Below are 25,365 nucleotides of genomic sequence, written 5' to 3'. Positions count from 1 at the left end.
GTGACGTCACCTGGTCTGTGCCATGTTGTGAATTGACAATGGCATCATGCGCTACGGTGAGTGAGGACTCCCCAGGCAATGACTGGCATGCTGTGATGATGGCTATGTTTATGTGATGAAAGTAAGACTGTATAATGCAGTGTACCTTTGCCAAGTGAAAACGTAGATTTTCAAGTAATTGACATTTAACTTTAAAAACTAAATACTATGTTCAAAGGGAAAATACTGTTTGTCTGCTCTAAGGTTAATCGCAGCATGATTCCAGTGCACCATACACTTAAAAAAAACAAAACAAAAAAAAAAACAATATTTTTCCTGCAGGTTTTGGGGAAATAGTTTGCACTGTATGGCCCTGATAGCTCTCTCATGTTGTAATCATTAATGTTCTTCTAATGAAAAGGCAGGAAATTTGTCTGTGATGAACACAATCTGTTTTACTGTGTATTTATTTGCATTACATCCCTTCTGAATTCACTTCAGGGCTCTAATGGTAATGTAATGAGTTACACTGTCTTTGCCATTTAAGAGTAACATAATTGCTGTGTTTTTTTTTTATATGGCTCTTTGAATTATTGGAGCTGTTACTGCTTGGGTTTTGTTGTGAATTTGGGGTTTTATAATGCTTTTAATCTTGATCTTTTTCAGAGCACTCTTATTAGGCCTGGCTTGTAATCCGAACCTGAAAGAGGTGTCTTTAGATCTCAGTAGCTGTGAGGTAAGAATAATGTATCAGAACATGTTGGAAAGCGGCAATTACTTAGAATTACTCTTTTCCTCAGATAAATGAAACCATTTGCTCCTCTTTTGTAGTTAAAAGATATAGAAAGGATCCATTCTTTTTATACAAATGAACTGCTCTCTATATATTATGCCAACTAAATAGGAGTAAAACTATTAGTAGTAACCGATAGTGGGCTTGTCTGGTAATGCTCGTTGCAAAGATTTTTCTAGGCGACGCAGAGCACTGCATTTTTAGAGGCATGGCAGCCTCTCTAAAATGGAGTTGTAATGTATTGTAATGTGAGGTGGGCTTTTCTAAACCCCAGGCAGCCTGAGCTGAATGGGTGGGAGCAAGCTGCATATCTTGAAGCTCTTTCTACAGCCTGACTCTCTTCTTCCCAATTTCTCTTTGAGACTTGCGCCCCCTCCCAGATTCACTCTCAGAAAACTCTGGTTTTCTAGTCCCAATTGGAACCTCTGATAAGAGATTATTTAAACATCTCTTTCACTTTAAGAGGCATAGTCCAAATGTTCTTTGAATTTTTCCACAATAAATAAATAAATAAATAAGCACCCTTGTTTATTATAATCCATTGGAAGTTTGAAGCTAGAGTTTACTACTTTGCTTCAGTTCTCTGCCCTTTCTGCAGGCTGGAGCGTGCTGTGTGCTGAGCACTCTCATAGAACTACTTTGCATGGCTCAGGATCAAGACCCAGTTGCATTCACTGAATGGTTCCCATGAGTGCTGCATAGGGTAAAAGATCACTGAAGAAGTTGGGGAAAGGAGGAGAGTCACTCACTCACAACTGTGTGGGCTTTGCAAACAAATATGAGAACAAAAGAGTAGTTTGAACTTTGGTCCTCCTAAGCTTAGCAGTGAAAACCCCAGAGGAAAGGACCCACAGTTTTTTGTAAAGGTAACTTGAATGTCCTAGCGGAGGGGCATCCATAGTGATACATATGGAGTGCTGTTTGTGTCAATTTCAAACTAAGGCGTATATCTGCATCTCTGGACCAGATGCATAATGTCTTGGTAGCATGGGTGTAGTTTGGGAGAAGTACAGGGGACATTGCCTTCCCAAACTGCAAGCCTCAGCCAGGCATGGAATTTGTCCCGCACCCCCACCCCGATATGTAGTCCTGTTGGGCTGACTGGAGCTGCCCCCCCAAATATAGAAGTCAAACTATACCTATGCTTGGTAGACAGTATGAAGAAAGGGAATTAATTCGTGGAGATTTGTTGAGAAAAGAGGATAGGAAAAGTTGAGGCTAGTTGATTTGAAAATGAGACTTCATGAGCTGTTTCGGTTTGTGTGTGTTTTCACATGACATGCTGTGGCAGGGTCGGTAGCTCACCGCTGTGGCGCCTCCTCCTGGCCGCTTCGGGGAATTAGTTTTGCGCCAGTAGAGCGCCCTCTTTGGGTGGCGTTCTGCCTGTCATCTCGTCTCTGTGGGGTGCACGGACTTGCATTGCTCCCGACGTCGGCGTCCTCTTCCGGAGCACTGCCCTCCGACAGTGTCCCTCTGTCCAATCACACCCCCTTCCGGGGGGGGGGGGGGGGGGGGTAAACAACAGCACCACACCTTCAAGTCCGATCCTCACCGTCTAGGATCTGGTGTGGTTCTGACCGGCCGCTCCCTGCGGCCCGTGGCTGTGCGTGGGGTAGCACAGCAAACAATGGGGGAAAAAGGGGGGGGGGACTCAGGCCCGCCCACTACTCTGAGTCCCGGTCCAGAGGCCCTCGTGTGACAGTCTCACTGTCTTCCTTCTCCTTCCTCCTCTGACTATCCCTCTGGACCGCTTCCCCAACAGCCCTTCGCTATGCTAGGCCTCCTCCTCCCAGGCCTGCCGCCTAGCAGGCTATAGAGTAGGGCCTTCTCCCACTCTCTCAGGCTGGCCTGCACTGCGCTGTCCGTGGTGCTGGCCTCCCAGCTCTGGAGACAGACCTTCCCCTCTGAAGGCCTGGGACAGACTGACTGCTCCTGCTCTGGGCAGCCTTTTATATGGCTAAGCCGGGCCCTGATTGGCTGGCTCCAATCTGCCTTCTTATTGGCTCCCAGCAAGCCCTCTCCTGATTGGCCTCGCGTCTACGCAGGCGCCTAGGCCTGCCGCAGCCCAGTCTCTCTAGGTGTGGGGTAATCGCCCCACCACACACCCTCCCCCTTAAGAACCTCCCGGGGGGGGAGGGGTATCCTAACCGGCCTAATGGCCTAGAGCACGGAAAGCAATCTTTGTCCCGCAGCGGCTCGGCTTACCGGCTCAAAGTCTAGAAACTTAGCCCTTGTCACTGGGCCTTCTGGCCTACTGGCCCCAAAGTCCCGGAAATTAGTCTTTGCCAACGGGCAACCCGGCTTATCCACCGTCTCAGCGGGGGGGTCCCACCGAAACACGCTGAGGCTTACCGGGTCCGACGTACCAGTCCGTCTCTTCCCTTAAGCTGGCTCCTATCTGTTCTGCTGCTGGAGTGTCCCACGGGTCTCCTAATTCTCCACGGGTCTCGTGGTCCACCGCCTCGGCTGGTCCCTCCCACAGTGAGGCTCCCTCTCGACCTGGAGAAGTCGCAGTCCTCGGCGGTTCCAGGAGTGTGGGCTGGTCCTCCACCGGGGCTTCCCGCAAGGGTTCTTCTCCCACGGCCGTCTGCCTAGGCTGGGGTGTGTTCCCTCCTCTCGCACTCTCTGTGCATTTGGGACACACCCCGTACCAGCGTGACGGATCCTCTGCCGTCAGGGCTAACTGTTCAGGGCCTCGGCAGTTGGATGGGAGCTTAACTGCCCCCTTGCAGACCACCCCCTGCGCTAAAGATCCCCCTCCCTGACCCGATTCTTCGCCCTCCTCCCCTAGCCTGGAGAAGAAATCGGCGTTAGTATGGGCCTTACCCGGTCGGTGTAGCACCTGGAAGTCGTAAGGCTGGAGGGCAAGGTACCACCGCATAATTCTAGCGTTCGTGTCTTTCATGCTGTGGATCCATCGCAAAGGGGCGTGATCTGTGATTAATTTAAAACTATTCCCTAGCAGATAGTAATGGAGGGCGTCGATAGCCCACCGTACCGCCAGGGCCTCTTTCTCTATTGTTGAGAAGTGTCTTTCTCGGGGGAACAGCTTCCGACTTAAATACAGTACTGGGTGTTCCTCCCCATCTACTTCCTGGGAGAGTACTGCACCTAGGCCGACTTCCGAAGCGTCTGTTTGTAGTATAAACTCCTTCGTGAAGTCAGGGTGTCGTAGTACTGGTTCTTGAGTGAGCCGTTCCTTGAGCGTGTTAAAGGCTCGCTCGCATTGCGTAGTCCACTGTACCTGTCGAGGTTGGGAGTTCTTCGTTAGGTCTGACAGGGGGGCGGCTATAGATGCGAAGTCTGGTACAAAATGACGATAGTACCCAGCTAATCCCAAAAACTGACGCACTTGTTTCTTCGTCGTGGGGGTGGGTACATCTCTGAGGGCTTGTACCTTGCTGATCAGGGGTGTTAGTTTCCCCCCTCCTACCGTGTATCCCAGGTAGGTCACTTCTTCTTGGCCTAAGTGACATTTCGCTGGGTTAGCTGTTAGGCCGGCCGCTCTGAGGGCTTGTAGCACTGCTGCCAGGTGGTGTAAATGGCTCTCCCAGTCAAGGCTGTAGACCACGATGTCATCTATGTACGCCGCCGCGTATTGGTCGTGGGGTTGGAGGATCTTGTTCATCAAACGTTGAAACGTGGCCGCCGCTCCATGTAACCCGAACGGCATGGTTACAAACTGGAAGAGGCCGAAAGGCGTAGGGAAGGCCGTCTTCGCTCGGGAGTTTGGCGTCAGTGGGATCTGCCAATATCCTTTAGTCAAATCTAAAGTTGACAGGTACTTGGCTCCTCCGAGGCGCTCTAACAGTTCATCCACTCTCGGCATGGGATAGGCATCAAAACGGGAGATAGCGTTGACCTTCCTGAAATCGATGAAAAACCGAGTCGTCCCGTCTGGTTTTGGCACTAGGACGATAGGGCTTCGCCACTCGCTCGTTGACTCCTCTACCACTCCCATCTCTAACATCGTCTCTACCTCCCGTCGTACTGTATCCCACATTTTCTTGGGCAGCGGCCGGTGGTTATCCGTCACCCTCTTCCCGGGGTCGGTGGCGATGTGATGGCTCATTAAAGTCGTCCGGCCCGGGCGGGCCGATAAAACGTCCGGAAACTTCTCTACCACCCGTTGTAGTTGCCCCCTTTGTCTAGGGCTGAGGCCTGACCCCAGCGTGGCCGGTCCGGGGTCGGGAAGGTCCCCTGCTAGGGGTCCAAGTTCCGAATCTGGGGTGGACGGGCCAATGAACATGGCTTCCCGGGTTTTCCAGGCCTTTAGAAGGTTAACGTGATAAATGCGGGTCTCTTTCCGTCGACCAGGTAGTCTGACCTCGTAATCGACTGGTCCCACTCGTCGGATCACTTCATAGGGACCCTGCCATTTGGCCAGGAGCTTCGACTCGGAAGAGGGCAGTAAAAGCAGCACCCGATCGCCTGGGGCGAACTTCCTCCCTCTAGCCCCTCGATTATAGAGGCGCTCCTGAGCGGCCTGGGCCCGTTCCAGGTTTTCACGGGCGAAGGCCCCTAATGTTTGGAGTCGCTCCCGGAGTTGTAGTACGTATTGTGTGGTCCCAAGGACCCGTGTTTCCCACTCCTCTTTCAGGAGGTCCAGTATCCTCTGGGCTGCCTGCCATATAGGAGCTCGAAAGGCGAGAACCCCGTCGAGGCCTGTGGTACCTCTCTTATTGCAAACAGTAGGGCCGGCAACAAGGTGTCCCAATGTGAGGGGTCCTCCTCCACAAACTTCCGCAACATGGCTTTTAGCGTACCGTTGAACTGCTCTACCAAGCCATCGGTCTGCGGGTGGTACACCGATGTCCGGAGGGTCCGGATATGGAGGAGGCGACATAGCTCGGCTATTAACTTGGAGGACACATTGGTGCCCTGGTCCGTCAATATTTCCCCGGGTATCCCAACCCGGGCGAAAATCTTTACCAGTTCACCTGCAATGGTCAGTGCTGTCGCTGTCTTTAGGGGAACGGCTTCGGGGTAGCGTGTTGCGTAGTCCACGACTACTAGTATAAAGCGGTTCCCTGTCTTTCTTCGCTCAAGGGGGCCGACGAGGTCCATCCCGATCCGTTCAAAGGGTACCCCCACGACTGGCATGGGTACCAGGGGTGCAGGAGCTACCCCTTTCGGTCCGGCTCGCTGGCATTCTGGGCACGAGGCGCAAAAGTCTGCCACTTCCCAGTGGATGCCTGGCCAGAAAAACCGGCGGGCCACCCTCTGTAGGGTCTTCTCGCGTCCCAGGTGTCCGGCCCAAGGGTTTGAGTGGGCTAAGTGGAGGAGGCCGGCTCGCAGTCTCCGGGGGACCAACAGCTGGCGGAATGTCTCTCGGGTCTGGGGTTCCTGCGCTATTCAGTACAGGCGGTCCTGCCATACCTCAAAGCGGGGGCCCTGCGGAGTCCGTACCGTCCCGTCCCCCTCAACAGCAGGATTGGTGGCTTGTTCCCAGGCTCGGCTTAGGGTTGGGTCTTCCCGTTGCTAACGTAAGAAGTCCCCGTCGCGCTCTAACTCTACCCGGGCGTCCTCCACCGAACGGGGTCTGTCTCCCGGACAACTCGCAGGGGTCTCCGCCGTCGAGGAGGTCCCCTCGCCGGGGTCATCCCTTAGCCTGCTCCCAAGCAGCCCCGTTCCCGGTGCTATAGTCCTGTCTGGTCGGGGCTTGGGTGGGTGATATCTTAGGAGGACCTCTCCGAAGCCGGGCCAATCTCGTCCCAACACCACCGGGTAGGCCAGCCTAGGGGCCACTCCTACTCGGAGACCCTCCTCTCGGCCGCCTACTCCCATCTTGACCCAGGCTGTGGGATACTGGCGGATGTCTCCATGCACACACTGCAGGTAGATCGGGGGCCCCGAAAGATTGAGGTTCGGGACCAGCCCCTCTCGTATGAGGGTCTGACTACACCCCGAATCTACGAGGGCATTGGTGGGGTTCCCTTCAACCTGGACCGGGACTATCAATTTTCTTACCCCTTTCTGCCGTGCCCGTTGTCCGGCCATCCAGGCCTGCCCGTAGCTGCAGTCCATAAAAGGGCAATCTCGCCGGAAATGTCCCTCTTGACCGCAGCCCCAGCACCTCTCTTGGGTTTCGGCCGGGCTTGGGCCTCCTCCGGGGGGGCTTGTTCGCTCCGGGGGCTGTTGCTCCTTTCGAGTCGCCACCGGCAATAACTTGGGTCGGGGTTCAGGGTTGGGAGGTCTCGGGTGCCGATGGCTGTTGCCTGCCAGTGGTCCAGAGGCTCCCGTCCCACGAGGGTTCCCCTTCTCTGCGCCGCCCTTGCGACCAAGGCTCTCGGCTGCTCGGGGTGGTGCCTCTGCCCCCTCGGCGGATAAGTAGTCCTCCATTAAGGCCACTGCTGCGGAGAGGGTGGCCGGTCGATGCCGTCGCACCCAGGCCCTCCCTCCCGGGGGTAGGATCTGGGTGAACTGCTCTAAGGCTACCAGCTCCGCCACCTGGGGTCCCGTCAGGCCCTCTGGGTCCAACCATCTCTAGCAGTGGTCCCGGATGCATTGGGCCACGGCGCGGGGTCGGGCCCCCGGAGGATATTGTTCTTTACGGAGACGCTGTCGGTAGGTCTCTGGGCTAATGCCGGTATGGTCTAGGATGGCTGCCTTGACTCGGGCGTACTCGAGTGCTTCCCGGGGGTCGAGGCTCCGATATGCGGCCTGAGCCTGCCCCGTCAAATAAGGGGCTAGTAACGTGGCCCAATGTTCTGAGGGCCACCGGGCAGCAGTCGCCACCCGCTCAAATGTGACCAGATAGGCCTCTGGGTCATCCTCGGGCCCCATCTTGGTGAGGCGTATCGGTAGGGCCCCTGGGGTATCCCCCAGTCCGGTTCCCATGGGGGCGGCAGGGGTGCCTCCTGTCGGCCGTAACAGTGCGGCCATCTGTTGCACCAAATGTTCCTGCTGCACCCGCTGCTGGGTGGCCAACTCTCGGAGGAGCTGCTGCTGATTCTCTTGGTGCTGGGTCATCAGCAGCTGCTGCTGAGTGGTCATTTGCTGCAGCATCTGCACCTGCTGCTGGTGCTGCTGGGCCGACTGCTCTTGCTGCTTCTCTAGCAGCCATTTTAATAACTTCTCAGCCTCCATGTTGGGGTTCAGCGGGTTACTCCCGGTTCAATCCCCTCACTCTGGACCCCTTTGGTGGGTCCGGGTCTGTACCCACAATCTGGGTCGACCGTCTGTCTGCGCAAGACACTGCTCTGGGCAATAGTCCGCAGTCTTGGCGCTGGCCCCTCGTATCAGGGGCGGACCGCTATGCCCGCATTCTCCACCACGTGTGGCAGGGTCGGTAGCTCACCGCTGTGGCGCCTCCTCCTGGCCGCTTCGGGGAATTAGTTTTGCGCCAGTAGAGCGCCCTCTTTGGGTGGCGTTCTGCCTGTCGTCTCGCCTCTGTGGGGTGCACGGACTTGCATTGCTCCAGACGTCGGCGTCCTCTTCCGGAGCACTGCCCTCCGACAGTGTCCCTCTGTCCAATCACACCCCCTTCCGGGGCGGGGGGGTAAACAACAGCACCACACCTTCAAGTCCGATCCTCACCGTCTAGGATCTGGTGTGGTTCTGACCGGCCGCTCCCTGCGGCCCGTGGCTGTGCGTGGGGTTTTTTTTGTTTTTTGTTTTTGTTTTTTTTTGTTTGGAAGAGCAGTTGACTTTCGTGATTGTAAATTACATACATAATTGCCTGGAGTTCACAGGAAGGAAGATTCAGACATGGCTTTAAGGACTGGCATTAATGGGGACAATTTATTGAATTAGGCAATTTCTGCAGTCAGTAGAGAAGAAAGCTAAACCACCAGGTCCTGGGGGTCGAGGGAAACCCCTCAGTTGTGGGCCATGCTATGTTAGACACTGAGCCAAGTCTGATCATGGCATATACCTATCACCTTGTGAGCCCTCTTCCACATCTTGTGCAGAGAGGCCGGCCCCTTTCTCACCCATGTCTGTCTTAATTAAACTGCCCAAGCCTGTACTGGTGCTATGGTTCCTGCCATATTGGAGGAAGAATATACCAGGAGTAATGCCACAGTCAGGAGAAGATGTTCTCTTCTCCCTTTTGGTGACTTAAATAGGCTTACTGCTTGGCTTAGTTGAAGGATTACCTCCCTCAAGACAAACTGAACTTAAAACAGCTGTAAAAGAGAAAATTGAGCCAGTCCGTCAACTGACATTTCTCCATACTCCCTTGCCCTGACTTGTCTCCCCATGACTAAACCTCATCCATCCTCTTGTGCTTTTAAAAAAAAAAGTTATGCTTGCAACAATCTCATCCATAATGTAGGGTAGGAAGCACCATGACAGGAGCTGGGACTGGCTCACCCTGGCCTGGTTTAGACCACTGATATTCGCTCTGGATGAAATCAGCGCAGCCTTTGCCCCGCAATAAAGCCTGTGAGCCAGTTTTCCTCCCCTCTCCCAACTCTAACTCCCGTGAGGGTGTAGTAACAAGAGGCAGGAAGCCCTGATGCTTCCACCTTTGTCCTTCCTTCTCCCTGCTCTTGCAAAGTTGTATCCAGGCTGCAGGGCCAGGGGCCTTAATTCTGCATGGAAAGATAAATTTCTCCTTTCCTCTTTTTTCTCTTTTTATTTACCTGCACATCAAATTTCTGGTGTACTAACTCTAATCCAGAGCTTGATTGTTTTATATTGCTAATTTTATTATGAAAACTGCAGTTTTATTTTTACCTGCTCAGCACTGATATATTTCACTCTTTTCCCTTCTGCTTCCCTTAGCTTGGTCACTGTGTAAGTACCCTCCATGCCTTACCTTCAGCATATTAACCGTTGAATCAGTAAGCAGCTTTGTTTTCACTCCCCGCATACTGGTACATTATAGCTTCTGCTGTGCTTTCTGCTTTTTATTGCTGAAGAGCTGGTTCTTAATATGTGATGTACTGGTATTTGTGATCTCAGAAGTATGGACACAGGATGTGGGTTTTTATATCCTGTCATGGGTCAAGTTTACATCGGACTGTAACCCTAATCTCTATTTTTGTACACCTGTCTTTTGTGGGAGCAAATAATATAATTTTGACTCTCTGTGACTTTTGGGATCAAATGTTTCTTTATACTTACATTAAGTAGACATCAATATTCTCATATTTGTGTCCCCTAAAGATTGCAAATACACCTCTACCCTGATATAACGCTGTCCTCGGGAGCCAGAAAATCTTATCCCGTTATAGGTGAAACCGCATTATATCGAACTTGCTTTGATCTGTTGGAGTGCGCAGCCCCGTCCCCCTGGAGTGCTGCTTTTACCGCGTTATATCCGAATTTGTGTTATATCCGGTCACATTATAGCAGGGTAGAGGTGTATAAAATTGTGGATGCAAACTTAAAAGCTGCCCTTGAAAAATTGTTCCTGTGTGTATTTAAAGCATGCACAGAATTAGCATTTAAGCCCTATTTTGGATGTAATTTTGGTGCAGAGAAATTGTACCATACTATTGATCGATACAGAATCTCTTTTGAGATTCTTATAAGGCTTTTCGAATCCAAAAAGGAATTCTATGAGTACAGACAGTCTGTTGAAATGTAGCTAATAAAAAGTGTTTGTTAAAGAAATGTTTGTTAAAGTTATACTTTATCTTTTTTATTTAACACGAGTTCAAGTCCGAGCAAAGCCAAATTTATAATACGCCACTAAAATGTCCATATTTTTAAAAAGACAAATTAAATAAAGGCTGAGTCAATATAATCTGTCAGTTCTACTGGTTTAACAGTAATTAACATGGCAGCTTGTGTAAAAGGGTTGTCTAGTAGTGTGAGAGTCACTGAGCAAATTCCAAAGTGAAGTGGAATGATTCTGGCACCCATACTGCAAGTGTTACAAATGCTATTAGTAAATTAGAGATGGAGTAAAGCTGCACAAATTTTGATCCAGATTTAGATTTTTAACTCTACCAGTTCCAAGAGGGTTTGGGTCCGGGGTTTTCTTTCAGTCCATTGAAAAAAGAGGGGCTGTGTACAAAATACCCTTCTTGGTTAGGAATATTTTATATTTAATATTTTAGCTTGGGCCAATCACTAATAAAAGTCCAAATTGGGGCATTAAGTTCTTTGTCCACCGATGAGAAGTCTACAACCTTTCTTAAAAATTGCTAGAACTGAAAAATATTGCTGCAAAATATTAGTGAATCTGGATTAGAGCTGGGTTAAAGGAGCATTTTTGCTTAGAGAATATTCACAAAAATCTGCCGACTTGATTCAGGATATTTGGTCAAATCTACAAATGAGGTGAAATGTTGTCCCTTTTTTTATGTATAGCAACATAACAGTGACACTGGTTTCTCCTCCCCCTCCCCCCCCCCCACCGGATGGGTGAAATGGCAGCTTTATGCTTATAAATCCTGTCTTTTGGTTTCATGAAAACCAGAAAATTGTTTGGAGTGGAAAATATTTTGCAAATATAAAATGTATCATTGCTGTCTTTTTTTTTTTTTTTTTTTTTTTTAGTGGTCCTTCTCTGGGTGATGTTTATGTAGGGAAGATGTGATTGTGTTTCGTTAATAAGAAATATGAAAATGTTTTTCCTTCCCTGAAAACATTACTTTACTACTTGAATATGCAATTCATAGAAATAGTCAAGAGTTAATAACCTTTTAAAGTCTGTGGTTTTAATAATTTGTATCCCTGATATTGTACTTCCCTTTGAAGCTTTTCAGACATTTCACTAAATCTTGAAACTGTATTTTAATATGCTGCAATAATTCAGATTAATAATGCAGTACTCTAAACCACACAAGTAATCCTTTCTGTCTTAATGTTTTTCCTCATCCTCATTTTGAAATAAGGAAAAGCTCATCGTCTAATCCTAGCTGTTATGATTTTATTAACTATTATAACTGTTATAAAGTTTTTTTTTAAAGTCATGATTGGTCAAAAAGACCAAACCCCTGTTGATCCTTTGACTTGTTACTCCTTATCACCAACTCCCTTCTCTCTGCTGAACAGAGCACCTTGCTTTGGTGCTTAGAGGTAGCAGAAGGCTCTTACTGTAAGACTGTCTCTGGAATTCAAGGATGGAAAGGAATGCATAATATCTTTGGCTTTGACGTTGATTGATATCCATTCTTCCCAATAGGAACTTAAAAGCACTCAAACATTTTTACAATAAGGCAAGGAGCAAAACCCCGAAGTTTCTGCCAGCTTGAAGGGTGAAAGGGGGTTTGTCAATACCATTAAAACCCATCCCTGGTTAAACTTCTGTCCAATATTTTTACTCTTTTATTATATGCATATCACGAGAGATTAGCGTAGAGATGATTTCTGTGTAGGCTGTAGCATTAATGTCAACAAGTTATAATGTTGCTGCTATTTTTGCTCTATGTGGTACCATTTATATTTACAAAACTCCTGTTGCTATTTTCTGTGTTATCAAAATACCTTAATTAGTTGCAGATGTTTTGTCTGTCTCTAGTTGAGATCTGGAGGTGCACAAGTTCTGGAAGGGTGCATAGCAGAAATACACAATATCACCAGCCTAGACATTTCAGACAATGGTAAGTACATGTAAAAGGGGTGAAAGGTAATGCATTCCCTGAAGCTGATTAAGAAAGGCGATTTAAAACATTTTATCCCATGATGTAATAATGTTTATGTGCCGTAGGGCTTTGTGTGGGTTTTTTTCAACATCGTAACAGGTTTTATTAAGAATGGCATCAAGCAAAATGAGTCCTTGCTTTGTTTAAGCTTATGATAGCTGAATCCGAAAGTTATCCAGTGCCTAGTAAGTTTCATCAGCTGAACCATTACCTTTATCAATATGGTAGGCAGGCTGCAGCATATTCATTTTCTCACCCAAGAACAGAACGAAACGCAGCCTGTTTTAGCAGGTTGGTTTATTCACAAGCTTCTTACATTAGCCTCTTTGTGTCTGGAGGCTGTAAGAGCACGTTGGTACATATAACTGTTGAGGCTAGCAAAGTAGCATGTTCCTCTAATTCTCAAAGCCAAAGAACAGAAAAGACCTCCATTGCTTAACAAAGAGAAGAATGTTTGTTCTGGTGGACTGAGGTTTAGGGATTAAATCCTCGTCCTCTTTTTCTGCTGTGTATGCAGTTGCTGATTAGCAGAGAGCTTTTCAATGGTTTGATCACAAACAATAGGGTTGCCTTGTGGAACAATGGAAAATGAAAGGAGACCAAAAGATTTAAAAATAAAAGAATTTAAAGTAAGTGTTCCAGAGTCATTTAAATTGGTGTGTTGGTGTAAAGTCACTCAGGTGAACCCCATCTAGCAAAAGGAGTGTGTTTTTAATTCTGCATTTAATCTGATTCCTCACAGGCCTAGAATCTGATCTCTCAACACTTGTAATCTGGCTTAGTAAAAATCGATCAATAAGACACTTGGCGTTGGGCAAAAATTTTAACAACATGAAATCCAAGTAAGGTTTTTATTATTTTTTTAAATACTAGCAAAATTGATAGCAAAAAGCTGCTGATTTAATTGTCTCCATCACTTTTTGCCCTGCAGAAATCTTACTCCTGTACTGGATAATTTAGTACAGATGATTCAAGATGAGGATTCAGTGAGTACCCTTTACCTTACTGTAATGCATATTTATGTAGCACCATCCTTGCAGTTTACCCCTGGTTTACTACTGTGAATTTATTTGCTGCCTGTTATTTTGACATTATAAAAAAAACATTTTGTTAGTTCTGATATTTGTTTTGTTAAATAAGAAATTAGCTTTAAATTGTAATTGGGATTACATATAACTAAAGGGGGAATCTGTTTTTCACATAGTGCATGCTCAAAACTCTCTTTATACAGTAATAGGAAATGCACATTGGAAGAATAATTTATTCCAAAATGTTTGAAGTTCTTAACCTAGTTTTCTTTGTCACACAGTCCTATCGGCACAGTTTTTAGACATTTTCATTTCTCAATAGAAGATTGCAACCCTAGGTTTTTTGGGGGGTGGGGTGGGGAGGGGTAACACTTGCAGAATACAGAATGGGTATTTCCTCATACTGTTCTTGATGATGACATTTTTGCTCAATAGCGCACAGAATTGCTGCATTCGCCTACCAAAATCTCTTTCACCCAAGAAAAGCTGAAGAAAACTAGAAGAAATTAAAGCAAGCTTTTCCTTTGTATTTTATTATTCTCCACATTCTTGGGAAACGCCATTCTCTCAGTACAGTACTTCAGTGGGTAATTTTAATGTGTCTTTGCATTGAATGCTCAATTGGCATCCTGTCCTACAGTCTTCCTTTCCAGCCCTTCCCCCAATTCCAAAGGAACCTTTGTTAACTGGACTTTGCTCCCCCATTGCCATATGCAGGTGTACCTGTGTTGGCCAGAAGGGATTTCCTGGGGATGCTGACCTCTCTCTGCTCTGCTCTACATAGGTTTTTGTAGCATGTTTATCACCTTCAGTCCCTTCTCTTCTCTGTCTCCCTCAGATTACAAGTATGTTCTGCTTTCTCCATCCTCCAAAAATAACTGACTCTTGACTCCAGCTACTGGCCCACCTCCTTTATTCCCATTTCTATTTCCTCTCCTTCTGGGCTACTCCAATCTGGCATCTGTCTGCTCCACTCCACTGAAACTGCTTTTGCCAAGGTTTCTAATGACTGATTATTTCCCGGCCAGATCTTAGGACCCTCTACTCCATCCTCATCCTTCTTGACCTCTCAGCTGCTCCTCCCACTCCCTCAATTCATATGGGTAAGACAGGGTTCTGTCCTAGGCCCCCGCCTCCTCTCCCTTACTGTGGGTAATTTAATCACTTCACGCTGCTTCCACTGCCCATTTCTGTACAAATTTACTTTTCCATTCCCACGCCGCCTCCCTCTCTCTAACCCTGTGGCTCATCCTCTATCTCTAATATCTCTTCCCAGGTATTTGCCATCAACTCACACTTAACATAGGCAAAAATAAACTCATGATCTTTCCTCTGAAACCATATCCACTCCCCCATACTCTGTTGCAGGTGAGCATAACACCATCTTCCCTGTCACTGGGGCCCATAACCTGGGGTTCATCTTCAACTTTTTTTTTTCTCCCTCACTCTGCACATCTACATGATGTCCAAAACTTGCCATTTGTTCCTTCTAAGGTCTTTGTTATGTCCATCTGGTCTAATTATATGGCTCTTCTGGCCATATCTGTTCACACAACTGAAACTCTCATTCCGGCCCTCACTATCTCCTGCCTTGATTGTTGTTATAGCCTTCTCTTCTCTGCCTACCCTGGCTCCTGTACTGTACTCTCCATTTCATACATAATGCAGAGACTAAGGTTGTGTCTACACTACCGCCGGATTGGCAGGCAGCAATCGATCCAGCGGGGGTCGATTTATCGCATGTAGTCTACATGAATTCACGTAGCTGAAGTTGTGTAACTTAATCGATTTCCCTCCCCCTCCACCCCCCCAGTGTAGACCAGGCATAACACTCCTTGAATCCCTGTGCTGACTCACTCTCCTCATCAGCATCACTCCAAGATCCTTGTCTTCATTTTTAAGGCCCTGTATAACTGCTCCTCCCCTTCCTACTTATCTGACTTCATCTGACAGCCATCTTCAGGCTTTCTTCCATGTCCCTCCTGAACTGATACACAACATGCCCTCACCCTCTCTTAAGTCCAGAGCAGTCCCTAGGAGGATGCAGAGCCTGGGACAAATCAGGCCCCACCATAGGTGTGGGAACTACGGGTGCAGGGGGTGCTGCAGCATCCTTAGGCTCCCAGCCCCGTGCACCCGGGGTCTCAGCTACCAGCCAATCACACTGGCCCGGGGGTGAGGCCCCAAAGCGCGGGGGGGCCCAGAGCAGTCACCACGATTCGCCGTACCCAAGGGACGGCTCTGCTTAAGTCACTTCCTGCCTTCAAACACTCTTTTCCAGTGACAAAGGAAGTGAGCCAATGAAGTCATTCATTTAGACATTTGAAAAAATGCCACCTCTTCTTTGTGCTGTGAACTAATCTTCACTGCAGAACCATATGATCTTATTTCTGTAATCCTGTGTCTACTCCCCCCAATCCTGCCCTACTGTTTTATTATCTCTTTGCATCATGTTTGTAAATTTCTCAGGGCAGGGATCTTCTTCTTAATCTGCATTAATCTGCATTATGAGGTGCCTGGTATATTCATGGGTGCCGAAAACAATAATAAAAGTGTCTTCTAGCATCTGAAGGATCTAGCTCATAAGCCCAAACTCCGTTGTCCTGTGTGTGAATGTATTGTTTCAGATAGACTCTAAGAATGACTCTCCGTCCATGCTGAGGTACTTCTGAAATGGAGACATCTTCACTTTCACACGTTTACCAATATAGTAAAATGATCGTCTCATTTTCAGCTCTTTCGTTTTTCTTAATCATAACTGTTAATCTTTTTCAACTATTAGTTAAGTATCCGCTGTTTTGTAGTTCCTGGTGTTAAGAACACTGAGAGGAGAGTTTATAATCTGAAAGAACCCCCTGCAAAATAATTCTTCAGATATTTATACTACTTTAAAACAGAGGTATTGCTGTGTTGAAATATAGAGGGCATGTCACTTAGTTGTGTAGTGTTTTAAAGGCTCAGTTGTTTTCATACCATTGATAGAGAAGCAGGAGATGAATTGTTGTTTTTTTCTCCCCTGCTGAATGAATAATGAATGAAATACTTTAAATGATTAGTAGTTTGGTATAATGACTGTAGAAATGCAACCAGCCACTAACATTTTTCTATACCATTTAAAAAAAAAAAATGCCAGGTGTTAAAGATGCATGAGAATACAATACATGAATTGTACATTTTTTAAAATCTATAAATAGATGTTGTACTGCGCAGCCCATAAAAACTTTTATTTCCTGGCAGTATGGTTTCAGAGGCTGTATAATTATCATACTTTATTCTTTCCCGCTGCAGAAAAATGGATGCTGCACTGCTGGCTAAACATTACTCAAACTGATGATTGAACCTCCTATGAGGGGCTGAATGCCCTCAGTTCTGGTGTCAGTGGCAGAGAAGGGTGCTCAGCACTTCATAGGAGACTCTCGGCACCTTGCAAGATTGGGTCCTTTGTGTTTTTTAAAGCATTTGTATTCTTAGATTAAATAAATTGAATTCGATAATAACCTTCCGAGTGTACCTAGCAAGTGTGTGGCAGTACCAAATGTAATATGGTCTCTAATTGCATTCTTCACTATAAGAAATGTTTCTCCCTATTCCCTCCCTGAATAAGATCAATTTAAAAGATGTTTAATGTAGCAGTTCAGCATCCATTTTCTACAGCAGGATAGAAGAAAGTGTATGTTTGATATCAAGCTTCCAATATGCATCTGAAATCATAGGATGCTGCTGGGGAATAAAAGTTTTTATGGTCTGTGCAGAATCACATCTATTTATATAGGATTTTTTTTAAAAGAAATATTCAATTCAGATATTCCATTCTCATGCATATTTAACACCTGATCTCTTCTTTTTGATTGTGTAGAATAATGTTTACTCCTGGTTGAATTTCTGCACTCATGATATCAAATCACTTTAAAACTCATTACTCATTCAGTAGTGGTGGGGAGAGAGACAAGAAAGCCAATTAGTAATTCACCTACTTCTCTATCAATAGTGTGAAAACGAAAGAGTTTAAATGCATCACACGCTGTAAATAACATGCTGTCTATATTTGTAACATGGCAATACCATATGTATAAATAGCTGAAGAATTATGTTGCAAGGGATTGTTTCAGACTATTAAACTCTCCCTTCAGTGTTTAAATAGAGGTAGGCAGGAAACAGTTCTCCCATCCTGTGCGGATTTTGAAACAATTTCCAATTGCAAATTATGGCAAAAATGTTGAAAATTTTCATCAGGCAAAAGTCTCCAGCCCCCCCACCTCCAAATCAGATTGGGTCAATTGTTTTGATTCTTGACCTTTTTAAAAGCTATAAATAAACTTAAATTTCTAAACAAATAGTTGTTTCTACCTGAAAACCAGAAATTTTTCATTTCAGAAATGTCAAAATGGCATTTTTTTTTTCAAAAAATGTCGAAACAGGAAATTTATCAAAGCCGACCCTTTCCAGTGAACAGTTTTGTTCAGTGAATTGGCATTTTCCAATGTGAGACATTTTGTAAAAGTAATTCCCAACATGCTCTAGTTCTGACTGCATAGCCTAAGTAAACATCAGGCTCTTCAAAGCCACTGGTGAGCTCCCTAACTTAATGCTGAAAAATTTGAATACGTTGATAATTGTTTAAGAAAATAAACAAAAATACCGGAAAGCATAACTGCCCTCTCAGCTTGTGAAAGTGAAGCAGCCTCAGCTTCAGAGGTGGGCCATTATGAATGGGTTTGTTCCTGCAAGCCTTGATGAAATCACTCATTCCCACACAGGGCATCAGTTTGGGTTATGAACTTCATTCCTCAGCCAGCGGGAGACACAAGTATTATTATTATTAATTACTTTATGGCACTCGAGTATATCAGATTGTTCATAATGCAGATAAAAGACAAGAACTCCATCATGAGGAGCTAGCTGGCAAACTAATCAACTTCAGACATCAAGCAACGTGAGGCTAGCATGACAGTCGAGAGTAGCTATAGGTGGAGAGACAGGGTAACAGAAGTAAGGTCACACAGCTACTCACTCAAGGCTATTGGCTAGCATGAAGAAATAAAGGCATTTTTATACTCTGTTTAAATGTCCTGGTTGGCTCATTTCTTGTCACTATCTCAGGGGAAGGGATTCAAATGAGAAAGCGATGTTCGAGTGTATCAGCGCAGGGCAGGCGTTCTATGCATTGAGAGTTTGGCAAGGAAGAAAGCATAGAAACAGTTATAGTAAAATTAGAGAAGTGGATTATCTGTGTTGGCATCATTGAGGTGGAAGGAGGGCAGTGCCATTCAAAAAAGGTTGGAGTTTTGTAGGACTTTGAAAGTAAGGACAAGAAGCTTGAAGTTGATGCTGTGGAGAAGGGGAACTAGGGGAACATCCGAAGAAGGATGACGATCTGACCAGTTGGAGTTGAGAGTGCTCATTACTAGGGCCCTACCAAATTCATAGCCATGAAAAACATGTCACAGACCATGAAATCTGATCTCTTGTGTGCTTTTACCCTATACTATACAGATTTCACAGGGGAGAACAGCGTTTCTCAAATTGGAGTTCTTGGCCCAAAAGGGAGTTGCAGGGGGGGTCACAAGGTTATTTTAGTGGGGTTGCAGTATTGCCACCCTCACTTCTGCGCTGACTTCAGAGCGGAGTGGCCTGGAGAGTGGCAGCTGTTGGCCGGGCATCCAGCTCTGAAGGCAGCACCCACCAGTGGCAGCACAGAAGTAAGGGTGGCAATACCATACCATGCCATCTTACATCTGCACTGCTGCTGGCAGTGGCTCTGCCTTCAGAGCTGGATTCCTGGCCAGCAGCCGCCGCTTTCCAGCTGCCCAGCTCTGAAGGCAGCGCCGGGATCAGCAACAGAAGTAAGGGTAGCAGTACCACACCTCCCTCCCCCTACAATAACCTTGTGATCCTCACCCCCCAACTCCTTTTTGGGTCAGAACCCCTATAATTACAACAACATGAAATTTCAGATTTAAATAGCTGAAATCGTGACATTTAAGATTTTAAAAAATCCTATGACCATGAAATTCACCAAAATGGACCGTGAAGTTGGTAGGGCCCTACTCATTACCTTCCAGGAGACCTTCAGCATTGTGCAGGGTCAGGCTCCAAAATGGTTGTAATGTATAATAATTTTTCCCCTATTCTGAAAAATCTATAATTCAAGCACTAACAAGTCTAATTTATATGTTAAATCACTAGAGTTACGACCACTCTAGCCAGATTAGCAATTCTTTAGTAATCCAAGGATGCTGTGATGGTATTAATTTCATTTAATAGGAGGTAAATGTCTCCAGGCTTATACTGTGAAAAGTTCAAGTGTGCATTTTTATGTTCACAAAGGTTATTTTTCTAATTATAAAACTAAACAAATGTAGCTTACAAGTCCAAAGCAAAGTTTAAAAGGAAAATAACTTTTCAAGACAAGAAAACTGCTGGGCTAATCAATCACTGTTCAGAAATGGTCCATTTACTATACATGAAGCTCCACAACAATTGAATTTTCTCCTTTTAAAAATAATTAAAGTTGTATGTAGTGATGATTCCCTGCATTTTACGTTTCTGTTTTACTTGGTGTCAGTGGGATAGCTTAAGCAAGTACTGCTAGAATGATTAGTGTGTTCATGTGTCCTTTTTTTTTCTGCTGTGACTCTGTCACAGAAGCACTTAGTACCTCAATTAAACGTGTGCATCCAGTCCCAATACCATTCCAATGTGAAGTTAATATTTTTCTGACTGCATAAGGGAATAGAACAGGAAAGCACTAAGGGAATTAACAGTTATTTGATAGCTGTCATTTAAAATAATCAGTGCATTGCCATGTCAGTGTTAGGCTCTTTAATTATAAACTCCCTATGCCTCCAAATCTTTATACATTCTCTCTTTGTAAACATACATCTCAATGCAACATGCTTTTTGGTTATAATTTGTTGTTACTTGTCATACAGTAGTGACAAGGGGCCTGGGACACGTAGTGATAGGTACTGTACAAGCATTTTGGTCTCTAAAAGGGGTATTCATTTTTTGAAGGGTTATAAACTTGGTGACTGTTGAATAAAGGGAAATACAGTAACTCCTTGCTTAATGTTATAGTTATGTTCCTGAAAAATGCTACTTTAAGTGAAACGATGTTAAGTGAATCAAATTTCCCCAAAAGAATAGGTTCTGGGGAAATTTTTTTACCAGACAAAAGATTATATTTTTATATATATATTGTGACAAAGTTCTGTCCTTGACTCCATGGGTCCTGTGTTTCCTGACGAATTTTGCTAGCCTCAGAGGCTCACTGTGACCCTCCACATAGTCCTTCTCTCTCTCTAGAGGCAAGGGTCACAATCTACTGAGCTATTTTCATCATAAGCCAGCAAGGGAGGTGAGGAGAAGCAACCCTCCCTTGCACAATTTCTGTTGTATCAGAGATTAATCAGGGAGGGGAGGGGGGAGCCTGGGCCCGCCCTCTACTCCGGGCTCCAGCCCAGGGATCCTAAAATTAGCAGCTATGGAAGCTGACTTTTTGGAAATAGGACATGTACAATTCCCTGGGCCACTTCCCCACAGCAGCCCCCACTCAATATCTTCTTCACAATTACCTCAGGGCCTCCTTCCTTGCACCTGATATAGATTTGTACTGCTTTGTTCCTCCAACAGCGCGGCTCCCTCCTATAGCTCCTGACACACGCACCTCACTGACTAACTGGGAGGCTTTTAACTAGTTCCAATCAGTCCTTGATTGGCTTCAGGTGTCAGATGAGGTACAGGAGCGGAAGAAGGGGGACACCCTGACATTAGCACCCCTCTTCCCCCCCCCCCCTTGCACCGCAAGCAGGAGGCTCCCGGGAGCAGCTCCAAGGCAGAGGGCAGGCGCAGAACAGGGGAGTGGGGGGAGGGACACCTGAACTGGCCAGCAATTGATAGTCTACTGGGTGGCTGCCGCACAGGGAGTTTAGGGGAGCTGATGGGGGGGCTTCCGGTCCACCCTGGTTCCAAGCCCCCACCAGCTAGCTGCAATGGGCTGCTCTTCCTGCAAGCAGTGGATAAAGCAGGCGGCTGCCAAATAATGTTATAAGGGAGCATTGCGCAAGTTTAAACAAGCATGTTCTCTAATTGATCAGCAACGAAACAAAGTTAACCGGGACGACTTTAAGTGAGGAGTTACTGTATTTTAAGTTATCACACATCATCAACTTTGTATTATAGTTCTTGGATGTCTTTAGTAGTTGTGATGCCTCAGCAAGGTTAAGGTGATGGAAAGACTTGTGTTATAATTCATAAACTACTTCCTTTGGCTATTTGAGGCCATGGGGAGAAGACAAAAATGAATCTGTGTTTTGGATGTATGTTTTTAAAAAGACATTTTTAGTATATGGCTTTAGAGTAAATATACAGGATCCACAGTATACCTGTGCTTCATTGTGGCCCACAAGAAGCAGTTGCAGTAGTACGTGTCATTTTTTTAAAAGTATCTAAATGGAGCATAATCATGCAATGAACAATAATCACAGTGATCTTTCTAGTCATCTTATGCGTGTCTACAAGAGACATCTCTTAATTTCAGACTTGTCACCCACACCGTCTTTTTTAAAGGAATAGATGTACACCCCCAAGCTCTTAATGTTGAGGCTGCCGTAGTAAAACAATATCCAGTACAGACCCATTTACACGCGAATCCACTTATAGCATGGTAGTGCCATGTCTCCCAGTGCTACCTATTTAACACGTGAGACTCGTTAACATGCGGTACAGGAACTTGCTATGTAGCGCTACAGATTTGCTCACTGACATAGAAATCGACAGGAAGCGCGGAGCAGAAATGTGTTGTACGTCTTTACCGATATTGGTAAAGACATATGACGCACACTTAGTCATTGTCACGCTAGAGAGAGATATAATATATACAGTAGTACTGTAGTTATATAGTAATACAGTATATATATACTACGTTAAAAAATTTTAACCGTAGGCCTAATATAGTGGCAGAGGGCAAGCATCAGCATTCCTACTCTGTAGAAGAAAAGCTAGCTGCATTAGATCGAGTAAATAGCAGAGAAACCCAGGCCAAAGTTTCAAAAGATATTGGGATTGCCAAATCTACTTTGAGGATGGCTAAAAAACTAATCTAAACTGAATGGCTTTGTACAAAATATCGATTTTGCTGTGGGGCTTAAGCGAAAACGTGTGCGCTATTCAGCAAAACCCACAATAGACAAAGCCATGCGCACGTGGTTTGCTCAGGAAAGGCTGAAAGGAATGCCACTAAGTGGGCCAATTCTTCAAGCCCAAGCGGCAAAATTGGGAAATTTAATAGGGGGATGAATCATTCCAAGCCAGGAAGGGGTTTATAAGTCATTTTAAAAAGAGTCATGGCATAGCTCAGGTATCGATTTCTGGAGAAAGCCAATTAGCCGATGAATTGGCCGCGAATGCATTTCCCACCAAGTTAAAATCTATTCTACAAAATGAAGACTACCACAAAGAACAACTTTATAATTGTGATGAAACAGCTTGATTTGCAAAACTGCTACCTGATAAGATGTTAGCCTTTAATTACGAGACACAGAAAACAGCTGGATTTAAAAAGATAAAAGATAGCGTGACTCTTCTTTTTTGTAGTAATAAGATGGGCAGCCATAAGCTTACCCTTCTTCTCATTCGCCACTTTCATAACCCTCATTGCTTTAATCACCTCAGTAGAGCCAAACGGCCAGTAATGTACGCTAACAGCAAAAATGCTTGGATGACGAGACACATTTTCGATGACTGGTTCCACAACAGCTTTGTTCCAGCTGTTCGTAAGCATTTGTTGTCAAAGAAACTCAAAGCCAAAGCACGTTTGCTACTTGACAATTGTCCAGCCCATCCTCCAGCTGAATCACTGGTATTGAGAGATGGAAAAATTCGAGTGCTTTACCTACCATTCAACCACAACATCAAAAATTCAACCTTTAGACCATGAAAGTTCTCGATGTTGCCTTTTCTGTCAAAGACGGCTCAGACTCGGAAAACTGCAGCAGTGGCACTGATTCAGAGCCAGACTTTGAAGGATTTTTGGAAGAAGACATCATACAAACACGCACGCAGACAAAAGAGGATAAAGGTAAACTTCTCTTTCAAATGATAAAAGATTTTAGTTTGGATACGTCACCGGAAATCATTACCGAGTGGCTGGAGATGGATGAAGATTGCCCGACTTCAGAATTTCTGTCCGAGGAAGAAATTTTAACAGGCTGCGAGGCTACATTGGAACGCAAAAGTAATGGCAAGAATTCTAATAAAGCAGGCCTAAATGACAATGACGACGAGGAGGAGGATGTTGTCGAAATTTTGTCCACAGAAGCCCTTAGTGCTATAGAACTGTTGTAAGACTTATGGAGGAGCAAAATGTGGAAAATATCGAAATCTTTCATCTACGGCGAATGACGGACTTCAAAAAAAGAAAAAAAAATGCGAGCATGAAAGAGCAGAAAATAACAGCGTTTTTTTTCTAAATGAATCATAGACACTTTTTCAGCATTGCCCTCTTATCCCGCGGTCAGTTAACACACAGTCGTGACGGCTTGACTTCTGACATCCGCACATAAACAGGTCTGTACTATAAGCAATAAAGCAATAAACTTCAGGAATAAAGTTGTCAGATTGTTTGACTAGTTCTAATTGTATTTCAAGGATCTCAGATCATTGTTTGTTCACCATGTCGTGTTACGATAGATACAGTAAACACAGAGATGAATCTGATACATAGTGTCCCCCCTGCCCTCCACCGCACCCCTTTGAGAGGTTCACTAACTTGTAAGGGAGCCCTAAGAACTGTCTTTTAGTTGATTCTCAGCTCTTGTTTGTTGTTTACATTGTGTATGTACTCCACAGCCTTTGCAGTCACTATCCCTGGCAGATTCCAAGCTGAAGACTGAGCTTACCATAATTATCAATGCATTGGGCAGCAATACTTCTCTTACAAAAGTGGATATTAGTGGAAATGGAATGGGAGACATGGGGGCAAAGATGCTAGCAAAAGCCCTACAGATAAACACCAAGCTCAGGTATGAAAACCTTATTTGCATTAGAAAGATCGTATGTTTAATAATGTTGTAATGCCTGTTTCCAGCACTCCCTTTCTCCTGTTTTCTCTTATGCAACTGACAGGGAAGTCACTTTGCAGGGTTATCAGTTTCCCAATCACCATCCTTTTTATTTAAAATAAAAATAAAGTAATTTCTCCCTGCAAAAATCTCTACAAATAAATACATTTATTTATGAGAATTTTAAACCACAAAAGTCTGGAAATTCTCCTTTAAGGTGGCTATCTTAAGTTTAATGTAAATCATTTGACCACACCCATCACAGTTGGGGGTGGAGGAACCAGTTTAGACAGAATAAGAATTGATACAATCCTTTCGTGATCCCTCAAGCAAAAGCTAAATTCTTTTAATTAAAGTTCAGAACTAGCAGGATTTCAGAACTGCATCTTCTGTGGCTCTTCTTGGTTTTCCCTGTCGGGGCTATGAGCAGGTTTCAGGCGGTCCGTTAAGCAGGACGAGTGTTAGACTTGCTGGAGACCGGGGCAGAAAGTCTAAGCCCTGCCACCCGGGGCTGAAGCAGGAGCCTGAGCAACTCCGCTTCAGGGGGTGCCCTGAGCTGTGGGGCCCCAGGCAACTTCCCTGCTTGCTTCCCCTTAACGCTGGCCCTGGCTTTTATATGCAGAAAACCAGTTATTGTAGTGCAGGTGGGCCGTGGAGTTTTTATAGCATGTTGGGGGGGGGGTCTCAAAAAGAAAAAGGTTGAGAACCCCTGCTGTAATGAAAGGCTACTGCAGTGCATGTCTGCAAAGAGGAAAGTTTAAATATGGTGGGGGTACTGTAACTGAGAAATCTCTTGACTGTGTAGGTTTAAATTAATAGCGATCAATGTGTGTTGTCATTTTTAGTGAGGTTGCTGCTTTTGATTTATTACAAATAGAAAATATAATGCAGGGATCAATTCTACACTGGAAGCAAGGTAGACAGAATAGCCTAGTAACTCTGTCCTTTATTTCTATTATTCT

At 45.4% G+C, this 25,365-nt stretch overlaps 1 protein-coding gene across 3 annotated transcripts in view; it reads left to right on the top strand.

Annotated features, from left to right (window-relative positions):
- CARMIL1 (capping protein regulator and myosin 1 linker 1) overlaps positions 1 to 25,365 on the top strand; it is a 274,371-nt gene that overhangs the window by 167,877 nt on the left and 81,129 nt on the right. For all 3 annotated transcript variants that reach the window (XM_054017434.1, XM_054017433.1, XM_054017435.1), the window contains exons 17-21: positions 646 to 715; positions 12,192 to 12,273; positions 13,058 to 13,157; positions 13,247 to 13,301; positions 24,192 to 24,364. In XM_054017434.1, the coding sequence (XP_053873409.1) occupies positions 646 to 715; positions 12,192 to 12,273; positions 13,058 to 13,157; positions 13,247 to 13,301; positions 24,192 to 24,364 (480 nt within the window). The remainder of the gene's footprint in view (positions 1 to 645; positions 716 to 12,191; positions 12,274 to 13,057; positions 13,158 to 13,246; positions 13,302 to 24,191; positions 24,365 to 25,365) is intronic.

This window comes from Malaclemys terrapin, chromosome 2, assembly GCF_027887155.1.
Source record: "Malaclemys terrapin pileata isolate rMalTer1 chromosome 2, rMalTer1.hap1, whole genome shotgun sequence".
NCBI classification, from domain to species: domain Eukaryota; kingdom Metazoa; phylum Chordata; order Testudines; family Emydidae; genus Malaclemys; species Malaclemys terrapin.
This window is presented reverse-complemented; position numbering and strand designations above follow the sequence as displayed.